The sequence below is a fragment of the Schistocerca americana genome, chromosome X, assembly GCF_021461395.2.
Source record: "Schistocerca americana isolate TAMUIC-IGC-003095 chromosome X, iqSchAmer2.1, whole genome shotgun sequence".
Lineage (NCBI taxonomy): Eukaryota > Metazoa > Arthropoda > Insecta > Orthoptera > Acrididae > Schistocerca > Schistocerca americana.
This window is the reverse complement of record NC_060130.1, coordinates 267,706,773-267,733,328: the sequence shown is the minus strand read 5'-3', so window position 1 is coordinate 267,733,328 and position 26,556 is coordinate 267,706,773. Positions and strand designations below refer to the sequence as shown.

General features: G+C 41.6%; 1 protein-coding gene across 1 annotated transcript in view; it reads right to left on the bottom strand.

Annotated features, from left to right (window-relative positions):
- LOC124555588 overlaps window positions 1-26,556 on the bottom strand; it is a 1,059,882-nt gene that overhangs the window by 237,345 nt on the left and 795,981 nt on the right. The window contains exon 16 of the mRNA XM_047129551.1: window positions 13,605-13,928. Coding sequence (XP_046985507.1) covers window positions 13,605-13,928 — 324 coding nt within the window. The remainder of the gene's footprint in view (window positions 1-13,604; window positions 13,929-26,556) is intronic.

The following is a 26,556-nucleotide window of genomic DNA, read 5'->3' as shown; positions in this document are numbered from 1 at the left end:
GAGATAGTCTGTATGGATAAATTTCATACGCCCATTTGCTAAGCTCTTGCCAGGATTATGAAGGGTGGTTGAACTTGCCTTTAACTTCAAATTGACTGCGGAGGTAGATATTGAGCTGAAGGGCATTCAGAAGTGTTTCTGATCATTTCAGTGTGTATTGATGTCTTCAATGTGGTATGTAGAAAGTATTAGCTGCAATAAACATATGTAACTTTGTGTTTCAAAAAAGAAAAATCGCAAAAGATGTTGGAAGTGCCAATATTAAGAATCTAGGATGAAGAATTACATAAAGAGAGAAACAGCTGGATTAGTCTTTACGCAGAAAGTTGCAAGGTAACAGAAAATATTGAAATATCACCTGGTTTCCTTGTCACAATTCGCAGCACAGAGAAACGGACGGGCAAAAGAAAACGGTTTCTAGATAAACACCAGAAGAAGACTTAAACCTGGACGTAGAGGACAGGTTTAAAGTATTTTTTATCAACGTTATTCAAGATACAGTTGTAGGAAAATTAACTATAACGTATGCTGCTATAGGCAACTTGATGGACATATTTGGTTTACTTTAAAACTTCACAAGACTAGACGAGTCCACTCTATCAGAGTGCATAGAAAACATGGTGTACTTGTACCGCGTAGAAGTTAATAAGTAGATTTTGAAACAATAGAGTCTACAGTTAAAAATATTTATGCAGCTAAATTTGGGACGGAACCACTTCCCCCTCTGCACCTTCTCAGTGCTCTTCATAAGTGCAGTTTAAAACATATTTATAAATAGAATGGTCGCCTTATGGTTTTTCTGCACTTTACCTGTTATTGTTGCCTAAGCAGAGCGGTCATTAAACTTTCTTCCATGAGTCAAAAATTGTTTGTGAACTATAATGGGGCAAGAGTGTCTTGTTGGATTAGCTATAACCGCAATAGTGCCACAGTTAGCCCGCTCATTCGATTACATCGAGATTATAAAAAAGTTCCCATCTAAAAAAGCTATAACGAAAGCATAATTTTGTCAAGTATTAAAATTATGTACACTGCGAGGTTCATAAAAGTTTCTTAGAAAAAAAAGGAATTATTTAATTTTTGCGTTAAAATTTTCTGACTTAATCTAGAAAACCAAAGTTGAAAATAAAAAATTAAGGGGAGGGACCTGAGAACACTTACCCAGGGCCAGAAAAAAAAAGTGCTGGTCCTGCATGTGATAGCATGTCGCATGTGGAGGTTAGGTTATGGGGTGGCATGAGTGAGTACTATGCAATACCTATCGTACACTTATAAACCTTTAACCAAGCAATAATATGCTGTGACATAAATTATATGAGTATTTCATCTCAAATAACACGTGTATTATATTACATATGCATACATATATTTACCGCAAAATATACATCTAGAGGAGGCACAGTCAGAGTCCTGTTCATTTTATATCATTACACACACTTGCTTGCATTTATGTGTTACACACCGATGTGACATTCTCTTCTAATGTTGTGTCGGACTATTGCAGCACCTCGACCTAGCATGAACTCAACTAGTCGTTGGAAGTCACCTGCAGAAATACTAAGCCATGCTGCCTCTATAGCTGCCATGATTGCAGAAATGTTGCCGCTCGAGGATTTTGTGCACGAAATGACTTCTCGATTGCGTCCCATAAATGTTCAATGGGATTCATTTCGGGCGATCTGGGCGGCCCAATCACTCGCTCAAATTGTCCAGAATGTTCTTCAGACTACACTGAAGTACCAAAGAAACTGTTATAAGCATGCTTATTCAAATACAGAGATATGTAAATAGGCAGAATACGGCGCCGCGTTCGGCAACGCCTATGTAAGACAAGTGTCTGGCGCAGTTATTAGATAGGTTACTGCTGCTACAAAAGCAGGTTATCAAGATTTAAGCGAGTTTGGACGTGGTATTCAGCAGATGGCGTTCCGGTACCCGAAAACCCAGCAGTATACCGAGAAGCCACGCTCTGTGCCAATGCTTTTTGTGTGCAGAGGAGATACATTTTTGCACTTAACACTGCATTTCTTTGTTAACGGTAGGTACTGCGGGCAGAATTGTAATCTCTGGTGTGTACGCTAGCACGTACATGTGCTGTGTACCGGAAGGTGCGGCGTTTGTAAGCAGCAACGATAAATACACACGTGTGCCAATACTTTTTGGTGCGATTGTATACTATCTATGGCATTAATCTGTACAAATAACTTATTGTGATGCTGACTCAAAGATGTCTACCACTTATATGTGAACATTCCACTCTAATCAGCCAGGAGCTGTGAGTTCAATGCAGAGTTCAAATGAGTGATTATTCCAATGCTGATAAACATGTTCAAGGATCAAAGCATTCTTCACGTTCATATATCATGACCTCTTAGCAGTGTTTACAGAATCATCATCATGTTTGTAATGCTGGTTCCAGTCTAAACCACTGACAATACAGCGCTAATTATTAGTACCCATACTACAAAACATAATGTTTGTTTAGATTATCTCTGAACGTTGATATTTAATGAAACTGATTCAGTTCCACCACATTCTATAGTATGGAATAAAGACATATGTAATGTTCCATAATGGATTCATATAAAACACACACACACTTTTGTTTAGTATTTATTTTAGTAAGGAAATGGAAAATCTTGAATGGAATATAGACAACAGAATGAAAAAGTTACTGAATCACAATAATAAACACCTTGTTTATGTACCTGTCTGATAAAAAACACCTCTCCTCCACAGTTAGTATTTGTCTTCCTCGTATCCTTGTCCAGTATTTACTTCATTATTAATATTCCTCCTTCATTCATAAATTCAGAAGTACGTACATGAACTGTTCTCCAAGATATAAACTAGTGTATAAAAGTAAAAAATAATCGAAAAATGAAAAGATAAAACTAAAGCACAATACATTTGACATACAAAAGCGTTAAAAACATACACTCAAAAAAGGTCTGGTACAAAGCAGACACATATAAAAAAATCCTTCACAGTAACCATGAGGTTAATAGATAATGAAGTGACTTCAACTGCCACACATGCATGATAGAAAAGTGGCCTGCATTCTGTAATGTCGTTCAAGAGCTCGATTGATACCCCATCTGTAAAACGGCTATATGGGGACCTGACAGTCCCTTATGGCAGCAATTCACGTCTCCCTCCCTACCGCTCCCAACGTCTTTCAGACTCCAAACCCACCAGCTCATTCGTTATACATCTTACCTACTGTATCCTGACGGACAACTACTTTTCCTTTGAAACAAATCCATGGCACAACCATGGGCACCTGCACAGCACCCTCCTACATCAAACTGTTTATGGGCCATGTAGAGGAAACCTTTCTAGCTTCCCAACACCTAGTCTGGTCCTGGTTCATTGATGATATCTTCATCTAGACTCAGGATCAAGACACCCTATCAACAACCCTTCACAACCTCAACACTTTTTCTCCCGTCTGCTTCACCTGCTCCTCTCCTACCATATGTGCCACATTCCTGGACGTTGACCATTAACACCCCTGTCCACATTAAACCCACTAACCACCAACAGTACCTCCATTTCAACAGATGCCATCCCTTCCACACCAAAAAATCCTTCTCATACAGCCTTGCCACCCATGGACTATATAACTTCAGTGACAAGAGCTCCCTTGCCCATTAGGGAAATATTCCTCAAACCTAGTCCACAAACATATTTCCTGTGCCATATCCACCCTTTGTCACCAAATATCACCTTCGATAGGAATGATTGATCTATATCCTTCGCCAGGGCTTTCATTATCTCACATCCTGCCCTGAAATGAGGGACATCGTACACTAGATCCTTCCCACCTCTCCTAAAGTTGTGTTCTATCGCCCACCCATCCTACACAACATCCTAGTTCATCCCAATGCCACTTCCAGCCTCAACTCCTTCCCACAGGGATATGATCCCTGTGGCAGACCAATGTGCAAGACTTGCCCAATCCACCCATCTGGCATCTCCTGCTCTAGTCCTGTAACAGGCTTACCCTACCCCATCATAATTCAGGCCGACTGCGAAAGCAGCCATGTCATACACCAATTCAGCTGCAAACACCGCACAGCCCTTTATGTTGGTATGACTAACTACCTACCAACTGTCCACCAGACTGAATGGCGACCACTAAACTACTGTCAAGAACAAAGTTGACCATCTGGTGCCATAACATGCAGCTGAGCACAACACTCTCAGTTTCAATGGCTGTTTCACAACCTGAGCCATCTGGATCCTTCTCTCCATCACCAGCTTTTCTGAAGTACACAGATGGAAGAGATCCTTACAGTACATCCTTCACTCCTGTAATCGTCCTGGCCTCAGTCTCATGCAAAACACTGTCCCCGTCCCCTCCACCTGACAGTTTCTCCTTCCTCTAACTTGTCACCGCCTTCCAATTTACGCCCCCACATCGCCTTCAGTGCGTGTCGTTTCCCACTGACCTCTATAATCATACCAGACCACATACCTGCCACCCCTCCCTCCCATATTCCTAACTGGGGAAGAGGTAGCCTCCCTCCATGCTGCTAGCCAGCCACCCCACGTGCCTCTCCCTGCCTTCAGTCTCCATCTCCCTCTCCCTCTACCTACCCAACCGACACTACACCCACTACAGCCAGACCATCTGCCACAAAATTGTCACTGGCACAGTTAGACTAGCCAGCGCCACATAGGGGCAAAGTCGTGTGTGTGTGTGTGTGGTGGTGGTGGTGGTGGTGGGGGGGGCGGGGGTGTTTATGTTTGTCTATTTTACTGTAGCTCATCAAAGAATAACTTCAAAAGCTACCGCGTTTTCGTTCTGTCGTGTGAGCCTGACCACAGCTCAACGCTTCTGCTTTTTGGTGAGTGGTTTTAGACGTTGTCCTAGTGAAAACAATCTGCCTTTGCCATCCTCCGACGTTTGGTCAGACTTACGAGCTAGTTATAAGGGGATCCATAGTTAAACTACTCACATTTTTCATATTAATGAACGCTACCAAAAGAGAAAGAAATTATAAGTGACATCAAAAACTAACCTCTAGTATGGAGATGTATAGTTTTTGATGTAACTTATGATTTCTTAATATTTAGTCTGCCACTTAACCACTGAGGCGACAAATCACCACAAACTGTACAAATATACCTTTTTGAACATGTTTTTTCAAGGAGGCAGAGGATCAAAAATACATAATCTAAGCTTATGCCCATCTGACAGACTCCCTATATAAGTGCTAATCTAAGACCATGGCTCACTATTGGAGCTTGTGAAGCATACTGAGCAGAGACAGCTGCCATTTGAACTATGCACTTTCTGTTCTCACTTCCATATGACTCATTACCTTTTGCAGGCAGATCTGTAAGATGTCATAACAAGTGGGAGGATGTTTGAGTCTGAAATAGATAGAGCACTATGTTAATGCAATGACAAAATCTCCACACTGCACTGACATGTGGAACAGAGATGCTCCTATAAAAAATGTTTTGCAGAATTATAGAAATAACGATGAATTTAACAACATATTAGAGGTGTTAATTATGTAAGAACCAAATTTAGCTATAGCCTGCAGTGGTATACCTCCAGAATATATTGGCAGATGTAAAATTTGTGGAAAAACGGTCATTGGCCATTATCACTTGGTCAGAGGATTTGCTGGTGCATAAGGCAGCTTTTTCATATGGGCTGATTTTTTTATTTAGAAATGTCATTAATCATGTTTCGAAGTATAATAAATTTCGTTAAAATATCACTCTCTCTAAAAAAAATACTATGTTTAGTTAGTTTTTTCAGAGCTGTTAGTGCAGGACGTTTGTGGCCAGCTATATTTTTTGGGTCTACTAGTACACAACATTTTTCTAGTGATCTGCAGTTTTTTCACATTGTGAACTTTAATTTGGAAGTTGTACAAAATTAGATGTGGTTGAATCACTATCCCCGATATTAGATGTGGTTGTATTACTATTCTATTTCTCAGCATTTTCCATTAAAAACTTTTATTTAGTTTTTTGGACCTTAGTTCCTCGGGAGGTCCTCAAAGCATTGAAACATGACGTTTTGTAAAATCTCCATTTCATTATTCAATATAATAACAAAGAAGGTTGTGACAGGTTAATGCAACTGTAAGTAGTACCCTGTTCAGTTGAATAAAAACAGTAACATGAGTCAAGAATACACAATGGAAAGAGGAATCGAGGAATCGTAAGAAATGAATACGCAGCGAAGGAAAGAAATGCACAAAAAAGTAACGAGTAAATAACTTAAAAATTAATTATAACTGTGAAATTACTGTAAATAACGAAAAGAAAGAGAAGGTAACAGAGTGTCAGAGCATAATCAAGAGAGAGAATGAGCGAGAGAGAGAGAGAGAGAGAGAGAGAGAGAGAGAGAAAGGAGGGAATGGATGATGAGGATGAGAAGGTATAGAGGGAGACACAGATAAGAAAGAAAACAATGGAAACTCCAGGTTGGAATATCAGCAATATTAGGAAAAGTATAGATTGCTACTCACCGTAAACATGACCCACTGAGTTGCAGAGGGGCACAGTGAAAAGACTTGAACGTTATAGCTTTTCGCCAAAGTCTTCTTCAGTAAAGAAAATATACACACACATTCACACAAGCGAGCACACCTCACGCATAAGGGCAAGTACAACCGGAATCATAGTCAGAATGAAACTAAATGGTTGGGAGAGCTGCTTCTTGGGGTCATTAGCAGCAGTGCTCATACAGCTTGACTCCATCGCACACTATTCTGTGCAAATCTGCAGAAACATTCGGTATCAATAGTGCTGTGTGTGGTGTTACAAAGAAGTGTACTACACTCAAAGTGCAAGACCATACTTTACGAAGATGAGGAAAAAGGTGTAATGAGTTATTGTGAACATAAAGTGTGCACTGAACATCCCGAGACTAGATGTGATTTGAAACAAAGTTATCGTACATCGTGATACTTTACTAATGAAATGTGAAGTTATTTGAAACGTAGATTTGAGGAAGGCACAGACTGATGGTATTGTTTGACTGACATGCTCTTGATTTCCATTGTCAGTCCATTGAAAAAGTACAGAGTAGGGCTTCTCGGACTACTAATCCGCAACCCCTGCCTAATTTTAGTTTGTTGTATTTGATTTAATTATTTCCACAGCAGAAGAGATTTGATATAAACCCCACACTGGTAAAGATGGGCCAGGAACATAATTAGTAAGCTCAAAACTATGTAGTGACATTTTTGGATGACATGTAGAACAGCACTTGTAAGTGAACCAAAAAGCAATGTGTAGTTGCAAAGTAAGTGACGTCATATGGACATATTCAGTGGGAGGTAAGGTAGGGCAGCTGCCCCCTAACCCTCCGAGAAAATTTTCACAAACGAAACTGCCATTCTCTCTCCCGCCCCCACATGCGTACAAACAGATATATCAAACCTGTATCAGTCTGAAGAAAGCAAGAAAACTAGTCATGGATAATTACTGGTGCAATTATAACCCGTGCGATTTGTCATGAAATATCGAAACTACTTCATTGTTCTTAGCTATTCACCTCGTTACTGAACATTTTAGGTTATCTTGGGTTTTAAAATCCTTTAGCTGCGTCGTACTTTCAACTCGAATGTTTTTTTTCTGGTGTCATCAGCAAATGTACGAACTGAATAAAACTGTGAATATAAAAAGTACTCGCATGTATCTGGGTGTTACGTGCCTGACAGTAAAATAATATGTACAAATCTCACACCAAATATACTGTTTCAACTAAGTAAATTATAAAAACCTATTAGAATGTAGATGCATCAGTATGTCTGGTGATTGATAAGAACTGTTATCAAGAGTTTTGAGTTTTATTTTCTAACAAATTGCAGGGCTGGGTTTCCACATGGGCCAGATAGGCCCGGGCACCAAGACGAAAGGGGCGCCAAGAGACCTCCATTGGTGCTTGTACTTTCTGTGCACTTAGTCACCAAAAACCCGAAACAAAAATGGAACTGAATGTAATGCAGCACTGTCGTTGGGGTAGCGTTTGGTTCATTGTTAAGTTTAGTTGAAGGGCCATCTTAACTTCTATGTAGTTTTGTTTACACCGATTTGTCTAGAAACTGAGATTGCTTTGGCTGTCAGTTCTTTCATAAACTTAAGTTCAGTTAAAGTTCTTAAATGTAAGTTAAAAAATAAGGTGAATAATTTTCTAACTGTGAAAATGAAAATTTGAAGCACCTGGTCAGTAGTAATAACAACAGTCAACGTGAAATGTTAACAATAATTACTGAAAGCTCAGTGAATTGTGTGGCGACGGTGGTGGTAGAGTTGCAATGGAAGCGACGTGGTTGTTGGTGCTGGTACCGTAGCAGAGGTAAAGAATGGGGTATTTGCAATCATAGCACGGTAGTCCCAGTTTTTGGAAACGAGAATGTAGAGGAACTGCTGGTCGCAAGGAAAGGCTCGAAAAGTATCATGAAATTGTTACATGCTGTAACAGGCTAAATTACTTTTCATATAGCAAAGTTCCAAAAATATATTTTTCATCATAAATGGATTTTACATTAGTTTTGACTCTTTGATGAAGCAGAAGCTAATATAATTTTTTTTGTAGCAGAGAAATAACACATTTCCGGATTTGGTTTTCTATCCAGAATTCTATATACTAAGTACGCACAACAACAAACAGTACAAGTTTCATTCAAAACATCCAGCATACCCGTTACGTATATCCCACAAGGACACGGCTGTGCAGGGCCGCACTGACAAGGGAACATTCACAAGTGTCAATAAACGATCTTGACGAAATTTGTCGGTGTGAAGAGAGGACAACATAATGCAATACGTATTTTTTTGTTTGTGCTCTATTTCACTTTTAAGAGGCAAAACATATCCTGAAAAGTTAATTTGGATATTAGATTCGGAGGGCATATATTTCAAACGATGATACAGTAAAAATGTTTCTCCTATAAAAGCTGATATGTAATTAACGTTCTTGAAAACTGTTTCATCGAATTTAGTAACGGTTTGACATTTTTCAAAATAGTCCACCACCATTAATTAATTTCGAAAAATGAAAACTTTTGTTACAACATAAATTAAAGAAGCTTTCAAGCGACACATATACATACACGTATAATAAAATAACCAGCAGCAGGAAAAGGCAGTTTTATTTACAAAACAAGTATTTATATGCTTGCTGCGGAAGATGGCCACACAAACTTGTAATAAAGTTGGTTTCCGAAATACCAGTTTTGTGAAATAATCTGCGCACTACGTGCTGTCAGGATATTTTCAACACATCTAATTTTTAATTATCTGAACATTATTTTTAATCATTTAAAACTCGTCATTAGTTTGGTTTTTTATTTTACTTATATTTATTTTATGTTTTAAATTGTTATTAGATTTCTTACGTTCATTTTAGATTTTTGTTTGTGTATTTTAGTTTACCATTTCACACATGTGTATTTTGTTAATGAAAAATAATAAGTAACTCATTATTATGATAGAAAATCGTAACAATAATGATAATCTGTAAATAAACGGTTAAAAATAACGTTTTCTTTCACTATGCACATAAAATGAACGAAATTTCTTCACATAATATACACGACAGAGAACGCAGTATAAAACAGATTTAAGTAGGATTTCAAACTGTAACGAATGACCCTCTAAATATCCTGATTTGTATCAGGCGTAAATCAGTACATTGTGTAAGACTTGGCGAAGAGAACTGATTATGCACTAGTGACTGCAGGATGATTATATCGTTTCTCAAGTGGAGACTGAGACCACAATCATTGAACCGAACTAGACCTGAAAATCTCACAAAGTTCTTCCAATATTAAAAGCCTTAGTATACATCTGACGACAGGACCTGTGCCGTCGAGTCCTTTGGGATCATCAGACGAATAGATTCCTTGTCCTTGGGCACGACGCCCTGTACGGTTCTTTCACATCAACAGCCCCAAGAATATAACAATAATACAGACTTTTTTCCATCACGGGGAAAGAAAACATCCTTCAAATATCGTTAGACCTGGTCGGAGGTTAGTTTTCCAGATTTCTATCCTATGACAAGGGCATTTGGGACTTCAAAAATAGATTCACGAATTCTCGGTCGAAACTCTCCATTAGTGTCTTCCAAAAGTATGAAAAGGCGGGTGGTCAGTGTGCAAAAAACATTTTGACTATTATACCTGAGGACAAGGAACTTAATCCTATGGTTATCAGTTATCACACAGGACTCGACGACACAAGTACAGTCGTGAGATGTATTTTGCTTTAGGTGTTGGAGTAACTTGTGAGAAGATTTTCATATCTAGTTCTGTTTAATGATTATAATGTCAGTCTCCATCTGACAAACGATATAATCAAGCTGCAGTCACTAATACATACTCAATTCTCTTCGCCAAGGCATACTAACTTACTGAAATATGCCTGATACAAAATTTAGAAGGTCATCTGTGACAACTTGAAATCATGCTGAAGTTTGTTTCGTAATATTATATCTGTCGTGTATATTATGTGTAGAAATTTCGTTCATTTCATGTGCATGGTGTAAGAAAACATTGTATTTTAAGCATTTACTTACGGATTATCATTATTGTAATGATTTTGTATCATAATATTGAGTTATTATCTTCAATTAACAAACTAAATGTGTGTGAAACGGGAAAACAAAAAAAGAATGTGTATTGTAAAATAATTTAAAATATGAAACAAATATAAGTAAAATAAGTAACTAGACTAATAACGACTGTTTAGATATTTTAATTAGGTATGTTGAAAATACTCTGACAGCACATTATGTACAACTTATTTTCCAAATATGGTATTACAGAAACCAGCTTTATTGCACATGGATGTATGTATCTTAAAAGCTTCATTAATTTCTGTTGTAACAAAATTTTTCATTTTTCAAAATTAATTAATGGTGGTGGGCTACTTTGCAAAATTCAGATTATTACAAAATTCGATTACACAGTTTACAAGAACGTTAATTACGTATCAGATTTTATACGAGAAACGTTGTTTCTATATCGTTTGGAAGATAGTACCTCCGACCCTAACATGCTTAATTACCCAGCAGGTTGTTATTTTTCCTTAACAGTGAAATAGAGCACAAAGAAAAAAAAAACGTATTGCATTATTTTGTCCCCTTTGCATACACGCCAAGTTTCATCAAAATCGTTTATTGACACTTGGGAATGGTCCCTTGTGTGAAAGGTTCACACCAAGCGCTCAGTCATAGAGCGGCACAAAAACTGACTGGAAAAAGAAAAGCAAGAAAGAAAGACCGTATGAGAATCACTCGGGAGAGGTACGTGAATTCTATTACTCCTCGTGTTTCTATCTTCTGCCTACGGGAAGAAGCGCTTCCCTCGGCCCACGACTATAAATGTAGGCCTATGCTGTTGTCACACTGATTTCTAGTGTTATTTCATGCAAGTAGAATAATAAAGAGACAACTAATGCCGAACAGATGTCTATCGCTAACACGCTTTATGTGGAAACAGTGCAATCGGTTCACACACCTGCCACCTACACAGTTTGTTCGTATTTAACAATATAGCTCTTGCTGCTATTACGTCGCTGGGTGTTCTAAGATCTCAAAGGCCGATGGGTTGGATGCTGAAGCAAATATACCAGTCTCCATCGCTAAAAGTACAGTTATAATAAAAATACAATTTCTTAAGAGCGATGTGTTCTCAGTTCTTAATCACATCCGTTTTTCTTCAATATCTAATTAATAATTTATGCAATACAAAAAACTGGGGAAGATCAAATAAAGCATATTCTTTAGTATGTGACAGTTATCGACAGCAAATTGACTATCGATGGCGAACACAACGATATCTCTAAGATCGGAGATCATTGCCAGTGCAATTCGGTTCTAGCCTGCTGTTGATGCGCGTGTTTGTTCCACTGTGTCTGTTACATCATCATCATTTAAGACTGATTATGCCTTTCAGCGTTCAGTCTGGAGCATAGTCCCCCTTATAAACTTCCTCCATGAGCCCCTATTCAGTGCTAACATTGGTGCCTCTTCTGATGTTAAGCCTATTACTTCAAAATCATTATTAACCGAATCCAGGTACCTTCTCCTTGGTCTACCCCGACTCCTCCTACCCTCTACTCCTGAACCCATGAGTCTCTTGGGTAACCTTGCTTCTCCCATGCGTGTAACATGACCCCACCATCTAAGCCTGTTCACCCTGAGTGCTACATCTATAGAGTTCATTCCCAGTTTTTCTTTGATTTCCTCATTGTGGACACCCTCCTGCCATTGTTCCCATCTACTAATACTTGCAATCATCCTAGCTACTTTCATATCCGCAACCTCAACCTTATTGATAAGGTAACCTGAATCCACCCAGCTTTCGCTCCCATACAACAAAGTTGCTCGAAAGATTGAACGGTGCACAGATAACTTGGTACTGACTTCCTTCTTGCAGAAGGATCATTGCTGAGCGCTCACTGCATTAGCGTTGCTACAAATCGCTTTCAGTTCTTTCATTATGTTGCCATCCTGTGAGAATATGCATCCTAAGTACTTGAAACCGTCCACCTGTTCTAACTTTGTTCCTACTATTTGGCACTCAATCCGTTTATATCTCTTTCCCACTGTCATTACTTTCGTTTTGGAGATGCTAATCTTCATACCGTAATCCTTACATTTCTGATCTAGCTCCGAAATATTACTTTGCAAACTTTCAATATAATCTGCCATCACAACTAAGTCATCCGCATATGCGAGACTGCTTATTTTGTGTTCACATATCTTAATCTCACCCAGCTAGTCTATTGTTTTCAACATATGATCCATAAATAATATGAACAACATTGGAGACAGTTTGCAGACTTGTCTTACCCCTGAAACTACTCTGAACCATGAACTCAATTTACCGTCAACTCTAACTCCTGCCTGACTATCTATGTAAAGACCTTTAATTGCTCGCAAAAGTTTGCCTCCTATTCCATAATCTCGTAGAACAGATAATAACTTCCTCCTAGGAACCCGGTCATATGCCTTTTCTGTTACATCTCGATAATAAATTACCTTCGTACGAAAGTTAGGTTTTCCGTTCTGCCACGATCGAGTGTAGTAACGTCTACCCACAGGTATACAACATACTGAAACCAGTCCACAGTAGCTGCCATGAACAAAGTACAGATTTTCTTTCACTTTCAATTTTTCTACAAATATAAATTTTTATAATTTATTTACTGCGAAGATACATTTAATATTTAATTTGTTGTGTGAAATATTCTTCACTAGTATTCTTCATTCGATTGATATTCTTCATTAATTCTTCATTTTTATTAAACTCACAAAAGTTCAGAAAAGACACGCAGAAATAATTACGGAGGAATGGGGTTAGAGAGTGGGGGGACAGCTTTGGCAGTTCGGCTAGGGGCGCACAATCACATCGCTAGAGTTCTGCAGATGTGCATTTAATTTAGTCTTCCGGGACACATATTAAAAGTTGACAGTCGTATTTTTGTACGCCAAGGATTCTTACCTGCTTCCTGCAATTCGAGAACTTTACCATCAATTGCTGTGAAATAAACACTTTTTAAAGGAAAACGAGAAACCTGACGTAGATGCGTCGCGCTTAGTTGCGCAAAAGTCGCGTTACCTGGCTGTCAGAGGTGCTGTGAGAGTGGCTGCGCTCCGTGTCTGAGGACTCGAGCTCCTCGAGGCGGCTGGTGGAGCAGCCGGCCACGGCGATGGTGGGCTGCCTCTTGCGCAGCGTCTCCGGGGACCACACCTCGGGCTCCGGCTCGTCCTCCGGAGTCATCGCGCCTCCGGCGCCCCCCAGCTGGCCCCGCATCCACTGCGCCAGGTGCAGCGCACTGCCTTTGCTCGCTCCCGATTTTCCCAGGCGCCGGCACCTCAGCTCGATAAGCTCGTCCAGTTGCTGTCTCGAATTTGCTGGCGACCGACCTTCTACTGCCGGAGTCTGAAAATTAAAATTACCTGCTCTGGAATCCACGTCCACGTAAGGGAAGTTTGACTGAGAGTACGCATCGTATAATAAGAGTACGCACTTGACGATTTTCTGTATTGGCTGCAATTGGCGAGAAAATGTCATTGAATATTTCTTATGTACGCTGATCTGCAGCCTAAACAAATCGTATGAAAGGTGTAAAGTTGTAATAACAAGCCACTACAGCCGCTTTTTTTAAATATTTTATTTACACTACCGGTTTCGAGCAGTTGCTCATTCTCATGTGGTACCTAGAGAAAATCGAATCAAATGGTTCAAATGGCTCTAAGCACTATGGGACTTAACATCTGAGGTCATCAGTCCCCTACACTTAGAACTACTTAAACCTAACTTAACCTAAGGCCATCACACACATCCATGCCCAAGGCAGGATTCGAACCTGCGACCGTAGCAGCAGCCCGGTTCTTGACTGAAGCGCCTAGAACCGCTCGGTCACAGCGGCCGGCAGAGACAATCGAGCTATTATCAGCATATATAGGGTGATTCTAATTAAAGTTTAAAAACGCCCTAAGCGACGTAGACACCGCTGCAACAAGTAATTTAATACACTATTGGCCATTAAAATTGCTACACCAAGAAGAAATGCACATGATAAACGGGTATTCATTGGACAAATATATTATACTAGAACTGACATGTGACTACAGTTTCATGGAGTTTGGGTGCATAGATCCTGAGAAATCAGTACCCAGAAGAACCACCTCTGGCCGTAATAACGGTCTTGATACGCCTCACTTTGAGTCAAACAGAGCTTGGATGGCGTGTACAGGTACAGCTGCCCATGCAGCTTAAAACACGATACCACAGTTCATCAAGAGTAGTGACTGGCGTATTGTGACGAGCCAGTTGCTCGGCCAACATTGACCAGACGTTTTCAATTGGTGAGAGATCTGGAGAATGTGCTGACCAGGGTAGCAGTCGAACATTTTCTGTATCCAGAAAGGCCCGTACAGGACCTGCAACATGTGGTCGTGCATTATCCTGCTGAAATGTTGGGTTTCGTAGGGATCGAATGAAGGGTAGAGCCACGGGTCGTAACACATCTGAAATGTAACGTTCACTGTTCAAAGTGCCGTCAATGCGAACAAGAGGTGACCGAGACGTGTAACCAATGGCACCCCGTACCATCACTCCGGTTGATACGCCTGTATGGCGATGACGAATACACGTTTCCAATGTGCGTTCACCGCGATGTCGCCAAACACGGATGCGACCATCATGATGCTGTAAACAGAACCTGGATTCATCCGAAAAAATGACATTTTGCCATTCGTACACCCCGGTTCGTCGTTGAGTACACCATTGCAGGCGCTCCTGTCTGTGATGCAGCGTCAAGGGTAACCGCAGCCATGGTCTCCGAGCTGATAGTGCATGCTGCTGCAAACGTCGTCGAACTGTTCTTGCAGATGGTTGTTGTCTTGCATACGACCCCATCTGCTGACTCGGGGATCGAGACGTGGCTGCACGATTCGTTACAGCCATGCGGATAAGATGCCTGTCATCTCGACTGCTAGTGATACGAGGCCGTTGGGATCCAGCACGGCGTTCCGTATTACCCTCCTGAACCCACCGATTCCATATTCTGCTAACAGTCATTGGATCTCGACCAACGCGAGCAGCAATGTCGCGATACGATAAACCGCAATCGCGATAGGCTACAATCCAACCCTTATCAAAGTCGGAAACGTGACGGTACGCATTTCTCCTCCTTACACGAGGCATCGCATCAACGTTTCACCAGGCAACGCCGGCCAAGTGCTGTTTGTGTATGAGAAACCGGTTGGAAACCTTCCGCATGTCAGCACGTTGTAGGTGTCGCCACCGGCGCCAACCTAGTGTGAATCCTCTGAAATACTAATCATTTGCATAGCACAGGATCTTCTTCCTGCTGGTTAAATTTCGCGCCTGTAGCACGTCATCTTCATGGTGTAGCAATTTTAATGGCCAATAGTGTATAAGATAAATGGGGCCGGAAATGTCGGGAAATACCCCGAAAGTGGATAACAAATGTTGAATGAGATCAACGAGAAAGACAGTCCGTGGCGCGTACGTCACTGCACGTGACACTGCAGGTCTTACAGTTACTAGCAGCCGTCGCTGGCGGGGGGTGGGGGGCAACTAACTATTCAGACGAACTTAATAATTCTTGACTGCGCGTTTAAATATATGCAAACTCCTGATAGCGCAAGTTAAGACCTTTAGTGGGTATTTTTTCATTGGCATGGATTTCCTGTGGGCCTTGGAAGGAGCGGAGCGTTCGCGATGTATGGCGAACAAGCCGGCTAGTGTGACGTCACAAGTTCGTTGCGGGGCCTGTATTTCTCGTGTGAACATGTGACGTCATCAGGTTACGTTCCTCATCGCACGTACAGCGGTTAGGCTTGTCGATGCTACACTCGCCAGTAGGGGGCACTGCTACACATTGATGCAGAACGTTGCAAATTTCGAACACCTTTTGTAAATGAGATCTGTTGTGAACATATAAGTTACAAAATTCCTGTCCTCGCTCAAACCAAGCAAAAGCCTACCTTATTTCGTATTTCTTTTCTTTTGACCCTTCTTTTTTGTTTACAGACACATTCAGTGAAGAAAACGTAGGTCATTTACCGGTAACGACGAAATTCGGAAGCTTATACTCATTTATTTCTGGTGGAATAGGTATTCTTTGTTGTACCGTTTTCTTTTTTTTTTTGGGTCATCAGTCTTCTGACTGGTTTGACGCGGCCCGCCACGAATTCCTCTGCAGTGCCAATCTCTTCCCCTCAGAATAGCACTTGCAATCTACGTCAATTATTTGCGGAATAGATTCTGATCTCTGTCTTCCTCTACAGTTTTGGCCTCTACAGCTCCCTCTAGTACCATGGAAGTCATTCCCTCATGTCTTAACAGATGTTCTCTCATACTGTCCCTTCGCCTTATCAATATTTTCCACATATCCCTTTCCTCTCCGCTACCGTGCAGAACCTGCCCATTCCTTACCTTGTCAGTCTACTTAATTTTCAACATTAGTGTGTATCACCACATCTCAAATGCTTCGATTCTCTTCTGTTTCAGTTTTCCCACAGTCCATGTTTCACTACCACACAACGCTGTACTCCAGACGTACATTCTCAGAAATTTCTTCCTCAAATTAAGTCCTACGTTTGGTACTAGTAGACTTCTCTTGGGCAGGAATGCCCCTTTTGCCATCGCTAGTCTGCTTTTGATGTCTTCCTTGCTCCATCCGTCATTGCTTATTTTACTGCCTAGGTAGCAGAACACCTTAACTTCATCTACTTCGCGCCCATCAATCCTGATGTTAAGTTTCTCCCTGTTCTCATTTCTGCTACTTCTCACTACTTGTGTCTTTCTTCGATTTACTCTCAGTCCATATTCTGTACTCATTACATTGCTCATTCCATTGAGCAGATCGTGTAATTCTCCTTCACTTTCACAGAGGATAGCAATGTCATCAGCGAATCATATCATTTATATCCTTTCACCCTGAATTTTAATTCCACTCCTGAACCTTTCTTTTATTTCCATCACTGCTTCTTCGATGTATAGATTGAACAATAGGGGTGAAAGGTTATATCCTTGTCTCACACCCTTTTTTATCCGAGCACTTCGTTCTTGGTCGTCCACTCTTATTATTCTCTCTTCGCTTTTGTACATATTGTATATTACCCGTCTCTTCCTATAGCTTATCCCTATTTTTCTCAGACTTTCGAACATCTTGCACCGTTTTACATTGTCGAACGCTTTTTCCAGGTCGACAAATCCTATGAACGTTTCTTGATTTTTCTTTAGTCTTGCTTCCATTATCAACCGCAACGTCAGAATTGCCTCTCTCGTCGCTTTACATTTTCCGAAGCCAAACAGATCGTCATCTAGCACATCCTCAATTTTTTTTTCAATTCTTCTGTGTATTATTCCTGTCACAACTTGGATGCATGAGCTGTTAAACTGATTGTGCGATAATTCTCGCACTTGTCAGCCCTTGCAGTCTTTGTAATTGTGTGGATGATATTTTTCCGAAAGTCAAATGGTATGTCGTCAGACTCATACATTCTAAACACCAACGTGAATAGTCGTTTTGTTGCCACTCCCCCCCTCCTCCCCGCCCCCCCCCCATGGTTTTAGAAATTCTGATGGAATATTACCTATCCCTTCTGCCTTATTTGATCTGAAGTCCTCCAAAGCTCTTTTAAATTCTGATTCTAGTACTGTATCCCCTATCTCTTCTAAATCAATTCCTGTTTCTTCTCTTATCACATCAGACAAGTCTTCCCACTCATAGAGGCCTTCAGTGTATTCTTTCCACCTATCCGCTCTCTCCTCTGCATTTAGCAGTGGAATTCCCGTTGCACTCTTAATGTTACCACCCTTGCTTTTAATGTCACCGAAGGTTGTTTTGACTTTCCTGTATGCTGAGTCTGTCCTTCCGACAATCATTTCTTTTTAGATTTCTTCACATTTTTCACGTAGGCATTTCGCCTTAGCTTCCCTGCAGTTCCTATTTATTTCATTCCTCATCAACTTGTATTTCTCTATTCCTGAGTTTCCCTGTACTTCCCAATAAATCAGCGAAGATTGCGAGACCGGTAAATAAAACAATAAATCTTACCTCAGTGTAAACACATAACTGTCTAACGCAATGCAGAAAAACACTGCCTGCCAGACACAAGATTTGAAACCTGAGCCCCACGCGCTAAGATCGCGCACGCAGGACCGGAGCCACACTGACGTGAATACTTGACGTGGCTTAGGGGCGGCGTGGCTACGCGGCTAGGGGCACCAGTCACCCTTCCCGCCGGAGGTTCGAGTCCTCCCTCGGGCATGGGTGTATGTGTTGTTCTTAGCATAAGTTAATTGAAGTAGTGTGTAAGTCTAGGGACCGATGACCTCAGCAGTTTGGTCCCTTAGGAATTCACACACACTTGGCTTTGGACGATCAAGTGTGAAAGACCAATAGGCTCAACCGCTTAACGTGCGGCGACGTTCGTCATCTGGCGACGTCACATGTTCCATATATGTCATCCACTTTTCGGGTTCTTCCCGACATTTTCGGCCACATGTGTATTTCTCAGCGTCATCTACGCCGCTCCGGAAGTTTTTAAACATTAATAAGAACCGTCTTGTATATACAGGGAGAGGCAGCTAAGACAGAACATCCCACATATATCCAAAAGGAATAAATATGTAGAGGTGAGGTTTTCGCCAAGTTATAGCGGCCACTACGGCGAATTTACTGACGACTTGCAAAATGATTTAGATAAGATATCTGTATGGTGCGAAAAGTGGCAATTGACCCTTAATAAAGAAAAGTGCGAAGTTATTCACATGAGTACTAAAAGAAATCAGCTAAATTTCGATTACGCGATAAGTCACACAAATCTGAGGGCTGTAAATTCAACTAAATACTTAGGGATTACAATTGCAAATACCCTAAATTGGAACGATCACATAGATAATATTGTGGGTAGAGCAAACAAAAGACTGCTATTCATTGGCAGAACACTTAGAAGGTGCAACAGGTCTACCAAAGAGACTGCTTACACTACGCTTGTCCGCCCTATTCTGGAGTACTGCTGTGCGGTGTGGGATCCGCATCAGGTGGAACTGACGGACGACATCGAAAACGTGCAAAGAAGGGCAGCTCGTTTTGTACTATCGAGAAATAGGGGAAATAGTGTCACAGACATGATACGTGAATTGGAGTGGCAATCATTGAAACAAAGGCGTTTTTCGTTGCGACGGGATCTTCTCATGAAATTTCAATCACCAGTTTTCTCCTCCGATTGCGAAAACATTCTGTTGGCACCCACCTACATAGGGAGAAATGATCATCACTATAAAATAAGAGAAATCAGGGCTCGCACGGAAAAATTTAAGTGCTCGTTTTTCCCGCGTGCCGTTCGAGAGTGGAACGGTAGAGAGACAGCATGAAGGTGGTTCATTGAACCCTCTGCCAGGAACTTTATTGTGAAATCAGAGTAATCACGCAGATGTAGATATAGACGTTCTCCAGTTATTTTTATCGTTTATAGTTGTCAAATCACGACACCAACTTTTTCTATTTTTCCAATGGAACCGTTCCCCCTCCCCAATGAACCATGGACCTTGCCGTTGGTGGGGAGGCTTGGGTGCCTCAGCGATACAGATAGCCGTACCGTAGGTGCAACCATAACGGAGGGGTATCTGTTGAGAGGCCAGACAAACGTGTGGTTCCTGGAGAGGGGTAGCAGCCTTTTCAGTAGTTACAGGGGCAACAGTCTGGATGATTGACTGATCTGGCCTTGTAACACAAACCAAAACAGCCTCGCTGTGCTGGTACTGCGAACAGATGAAAGCAAGGGGAAACTACAGCCGTAATTTTTCCCGAGGGCATGCAGCTTTACTGTATCGCTAATGATGATGGCGTCCTCTTGGGTAAAATATTCCGTAGGTAAAATAGTCCCCCATTCGGATCTCCGGGCAGGGACTACTCAAGAGGACGTCGTTATCAGGAGAAAAAAAACTGGCGTTCTACGGATCGGAGCGTGGAATGTCAGATCCCTTAATCGGGCAGGTAGGTTAGAAAATTTAAAAAGGGAAATGGATAGATTAAAGTTAGATATAGTGGGAATTAGTGAAGTTCGGTGGCAGGAGGAACAAGACTTTTGGTCAGGCGAATACAGGGTTATAAATACAAAGGCAAATAGGGGTAATGCAGGAGTAGGTTTAATAATGAATAAAAAATAGGAATGCGGGTAAGCTACTACAAACAGCATAGTGAACGCATTATTGTGGCCAAGATAGACACGAAGCCCACGCCTACTACAGTAGTACAAGTTTATATGCCAACTAGCTCTGCAGATGATGAAGAAATTGAAGAAATGTATGACGAAATAAAAGAAATTATTCAGATAGTGAAGGGAGACGAAAATTTAATAGCCATGGGTGACTGGAATTCGGTAGTAGGAAAAGGAAGAGAAGGAAACGTAGTAGGTGAATATGGATTGGGGCTAAGAAATGAAAGAGGAAGCCGCCTGGTAGAATTTTGCACAGAGCACAACTTAATCATAGCTAACACTTGGTTCAAGAATCATAAAAGAAGGTTATATACATGGAAGAAGCCTGGAGATACTGACAGATTTCAGATAGATTATATAATGGTAAGACAGAGATTTAGGAACCAGATTTTAAATTGTAAGACGTTTCCAGGGACAGATGTGGACTCTGACTACAATCTATTGGTTATGAACTGTAGATTAAAACTGAAGAAACTGAAAAAAGGTGGGAATTTAAGGAGATGTGATCTGGATAAATTGACTAAGCCAGAGGTTGTACAGAGTTTCAGGGAGAGCGTAAGGGAACAAATGGCAGGAATGGGGGACAGAAATAGAGTAGAAGAAGAATAGGTAGCTTTGAGGGATGAAGTAGTGAAGGCAGCAGAGGATCAAGTAGGTAAAAAGACGAGGGCTAGTAGAAATCCTTGGATAACAGACGAAATATTGAATTTAATTGATGAAAGGAGAAAATATAAAAATGCAGTAAATGAAGCAAACAAAAAGGAATACAAACGTCTCAAAAATGAGATCGACAGGAAGTGCAAAGTGGCTAAGCAGGGATGGCTAGAGGATAAATGTAAGGATGTAGAGGCTTATCTCACTAGGGTAAGATAGATACTGCCTACAGGAAAATTAAAGAGACCTTTGGGGAAAAGAGAACCACTTGTATGAATATTAAGAGCTCAGATGGAAACCCAGTTCTAAGCAAAAGAAGGGAAAGCAGAAAGGTGGAAGGAGTATATAGAGGGTCTATACAAGGGCGATGTACTTGAGGACAATATTATGGAAATGGAAGAGGATGCAGATGAAGATGAAATGGGAGATACGATACTGCGTGAAGAGTTTGACAGAGCACTGAAAGACCTGAGTCGAAACAAGGCCCCGGGAGTAGACAACATTCCATTAGAACTACTGACGGCCTTGGGAGAGCCAGTCCTGACAAAACTCTACCATCTGATGAGCAAGATGTATGAGACAGGCGAAATACCCTCAGACTTCAAGAAGAATATAATAATTCCAATCCCAAAGCAAGCAGGTGTTAACAGATGTGAAAATTACCGAACTATCAGTTTAATCAGTCACGGCTGCAAAATACTAACGCGAATTATTTACAAACGAATGGAAAAACTAGTAGAAGCCGACCTAGGGGAAGATCAGTTTGGATTCGGTAGAAATGTTGGAACATGTGAGGCAATACTGACCATACGACTTATCTTAGAAGCTAGATTAAGGAAAGACAAACCTACGTTTGTAGCATTTGTAGACTTAGAAAAAGCTTTTGACAATGTTGGCTGGAATACTCTCTTTCAAATTCTGAAGGTGGCAAGGGTAAAATATAGGGAGCGAAAGGCTATTTACAATTTGTATAGAAACCAAATGGCAGTTATATGAGTCAAGGGGCATGAAAGGGAAGCAGTGGTTGGGAAGGGAGTGAGACAGGGTTGTAGCCTCTCCCCAATGTTATTCAATCTGTATATTGAGCAAGCAGTGAAGGAAACAAAAGAAAAATTCGGAGTAGGTATTAAAATACATGGAGAAGAAATAAAAACTTTGAGGTTCGCCGATGACATTGTAATTCTGTCAGAGACAGCAAAGGACTTGGAAGAGCAGTTGAATGTAATGGATAGTGTCTTGAAGGGAATATATAAGATGAACATCAACAAAAGCAAAACGAGGATAATGGAATGTAGTCGAATTAAGTCGGGGGAATAGATTAGGAAATGAGACACTTAAAGTAGTAAAGGAGTTTTGCTATTTGGGGAGCAAAATAACTGATGATGGTCGAAGTGGAGTGGATATAAAATGTAGACTGGCAATAGGAAGGAAAGCGTTTCTGAAGAAAAATTTGTTAACATCGAGTATAGATTTAAGTGTCAGGAAGTCGTTTCTGAAAGTATTTGTATGGAGTGTAGCCATGTATGGAAGTGAAACATGGACGATAAATAGTTTAGACAAGAAGAGAATAGAAGCTTTCGAAATGTGGTGCTACAGAATAATGCTGAAGATTAGATGAGTAGATCACATAACTGATGAGGAGGTGTTGAATAGGATTGGGGAGAAGAGAAGTTTGTGGCACAACTTGACTAGAAGAAGGGATCGATTGGTAGGACATGTTCTGAGGCATCAAGGGATCACCAATTCAGTATTGGAGGGCAGTGTGGAGGGTAAAAATCGTAGAGGGAGACCAAGAGATGAATACACTATGCAGATTCAGAAGGATGTAGGTTGCAGTAGGAACTAGGAGATGAAGAAGCTTGCACAGGATAGAGTAGCATGGAGAGCTGCATCAAACCAGCCTCAGGACTGAAGACCCCAACAACAACAACAACAACCGTGTATTTTTTTTGGGGCATTTGAAAGGAGCTACTAAGAGAATCTCAACGACATTGCATGTATGGGACTTGGACAAAAAGTATCAAGGTACCAGCGCTACAAACCACTGTCCCGCTGTCAGGAGAAGACGTCCCACAAACATCTTCTTTATTATATCAAATGTATACTAAAGTGACAAAAGCCGTGGGATGCCTCCTAATATCGTGTCGGACCACCTTGTGTCCGGCGTAATGCAGCAACTCGGCATGACAAGGACTCATGGAGTCGTTGAAAGTCCCCTGCAGAAATACTGAGCCATGCTGTCTCTACAGTACTCCATAACTGCGTAAGTGTTGTCGGTACAGAACGTTGTGCACGAAGTGAACTCTTGATTATGTCCTATAAATGTTCGGTGGGATTCATGTAGGGCGGTCTGGGTGGCCAAATCATTCGCTCGAATTGAGTATAATGTTCTTCAAACCAATCGTAAACAATTGTGGCTCGGTGACATGAGCATTGTTATCCATAAAAAATTCCATCGTTGTTTGGGAACATGAAGTCCATGAATGGCTAGAAATGGTCTCCAACTAGCCGAACATAACCATTTACAGTCAATGGTCGTTTCACTTGGACCAGAAGACCCAGTCTATTCCCTGCAAACACAGATCATACCGTAATGGAGTCACCACCGACTTGCGAAGTGCCTTGTTCACAACTTGCACCCATTGCTTCGTGGGATCTGCGCTACACTCTTACCCTACAACCTACTCTTACCAACTAAAATCGGGACTCATCTGACCGGGTAAAGATTTTCCAGTCGTCTAGGGTCCAACCGATATGGCCACGACCCCTGGAAAGGCGGTGCAGGTGATGTCATGCTGTTAGCAAAGGCACTCTCGTCGCTCGTCTGCTACCATAGCCCATTAACGCTAGATTTTGCCACATTGGCTTAGCGGAGACGTTCGTCGCACGTCCCACATTGACTTCTGCGGTTATTTCATGTAGTGTTTCTTGTGTGTTAGCTCTGACAACGGTATGCAAACGCCGCTGCTCTCTGTCGTTATGGGAAGGCCGTCGGCAATTACGTAGCCTGTGGTGAGAGGTTTTGGGCTACCACCGAGGCTTTATGGATTGCCCAAAATTCATAAAGAAAATGTTCCGTTAAGACCGATACTAAGTGCCATTGGTTCGCCCACCTACTCGTTAGCCAAGTTTTTGACTACGCTGTTAAAACCACATGTGTGCCGTTCGGACTCGTATATAAAGAATTCGACACATTTCATCAGCAGATTGAATGGCATAGTGGTCCAGCCGGAGGACATATTGGTCAGCTTCGATGTGGTATCGCTGTTTACCATGGTTCCACTTAATGATGTATTGGAACAGCTGGATCGAATTTTTCCTGCCGATATTTTAGAGCTGTTTAAGTGTTGTTTGACGACCACATACTTCAAGTGGAATGAACAGTTTTATGAGCAAACGGATGGCGTGGCTATGGGAAGCCCCCTAAGTCCCGTAATTGCAAACTTCTTTATGGAGAAATTCGAAGAACAGGCCTTAGGTACTGCCAGCAAGAAACCAAATGTATGGTTCCGATACGTGGATGACACGTTTGTGTTGTGGAAACATGGTAGGGAGGAACTAAGCCGGTTCCACGAACATCTGAACAATATAAACTCAAGAATTCAGTTTACAATGGGGGAGGAGGTAGACGGCAAACTACATTTCCTCGATGTGCTTGTGTTTAGAAACGAAAATGGTAGTTTGGGCCACTCAGTGTACCGCAAACCCACGCACACGGACCGTTATTTGCACCGGGATTCGAACCACCACCCACAATGGAAGCGGGGTGTTATCATGACGTTAGCGGACAGAGCTAGAAATATTTGTGAACCTGAGTTGCTCGACGCTGAGATGGAACATCTCCACAATGCACTAACGAAGAACGGATATTCGTCCGCCGAAATAAAACGTGCGTTGAGACAGCCACGCAGAAATCATACTGACGTACAGGCTACTGCAAAATCTAAGGTTTTCCTGTCGTTTGTTAAAAATGTAACGGAAAGAATAGGGAGGATCTTGACAAAGCGGAATATTACCGTAATTTACAAGCCCACCAGGAAGATACAGGAATACCTTAGGCCTGCCAAGGACGCTCGCAAACCATTGGAAAAATCTGGAGTGTATAGGATCCCATGCAGCTGTGGTGATGTTTATGTGGGTACCACCAAAAGAACTGTTTCTAAACGTTTGGAAGAGCACAAGGGAAATTGTAGAAGAGGAGAAACGGAACGATCATCTGTTGCGGAGCATGCTTTCCAGCCAGGGAACCACAATATTCGTTTCGAGGAGACGCAAGTACTAGCGGCCACGAGCGGATACTACGAAAGGCTATACAGGGAGGCAATCGAAATCGCTAAACACCCAAATAATTTCAACCGAAAGGAGGAGGGCGTCAAATTAAACGGTATATGGATGCCGGTGTTAAAGAAGATGTGTACCACTCGTCCACTACTGGGTGATGGCAACGGCGATCGACGGCGACGGACAGCGGCCAATTGCACTGACGTTTTCAAAACACGTGACGTCACGCCGCGGCGCGGGGGCGCGCGGACACGGAATTTAGCGGCAGTCAGTAGCGAGCCAGTGTGTGTGTTGGACCTTCCATCAAGCTACGGACCCCCCTTGAAGATGTCTCCCGCAGTCGGAGACGAAACGTTGGGAATCACCACAGAATTCATCAACCGACCACGGCATAACAGCCCGGATAACTATAATGGACATGATATTTCCGGCCGTGAAAGTTTACATTTTAGTATACTACGAAAGTCATTGCGACTTAGGTAGGACACGTGAAGTAAATATCGCTGCGAGATGTATCCTCTCCAAGGAAGAATAGCAATAGTGGAGGCGTACTGTCTACCATTTCACTGAAGGAAACACGGGACATTTTTGCAAAGAAGTTTCCTTTGGTTTTTCAACCAGCAAAGAGCAGTGTACAGGATTTGGTGACAAAGTGGCGTAGTACAGGATAAGTTGCAAACGCAAAATAGGATCGTGCTCCGCCCGTTAGTACACTTGATGTGATCGCTGATATTCGAGCTCGAATGATCTTGAGTCCAAAGAAGTCGACACGTAAATTGTAGCAGCGAGTGAACGTTTCGGGTAGGGCTTGTCAACGTGTTTTACACCATATAGGGATGAAGTCCTACAAAATGACATGAAGGAGGAAGATC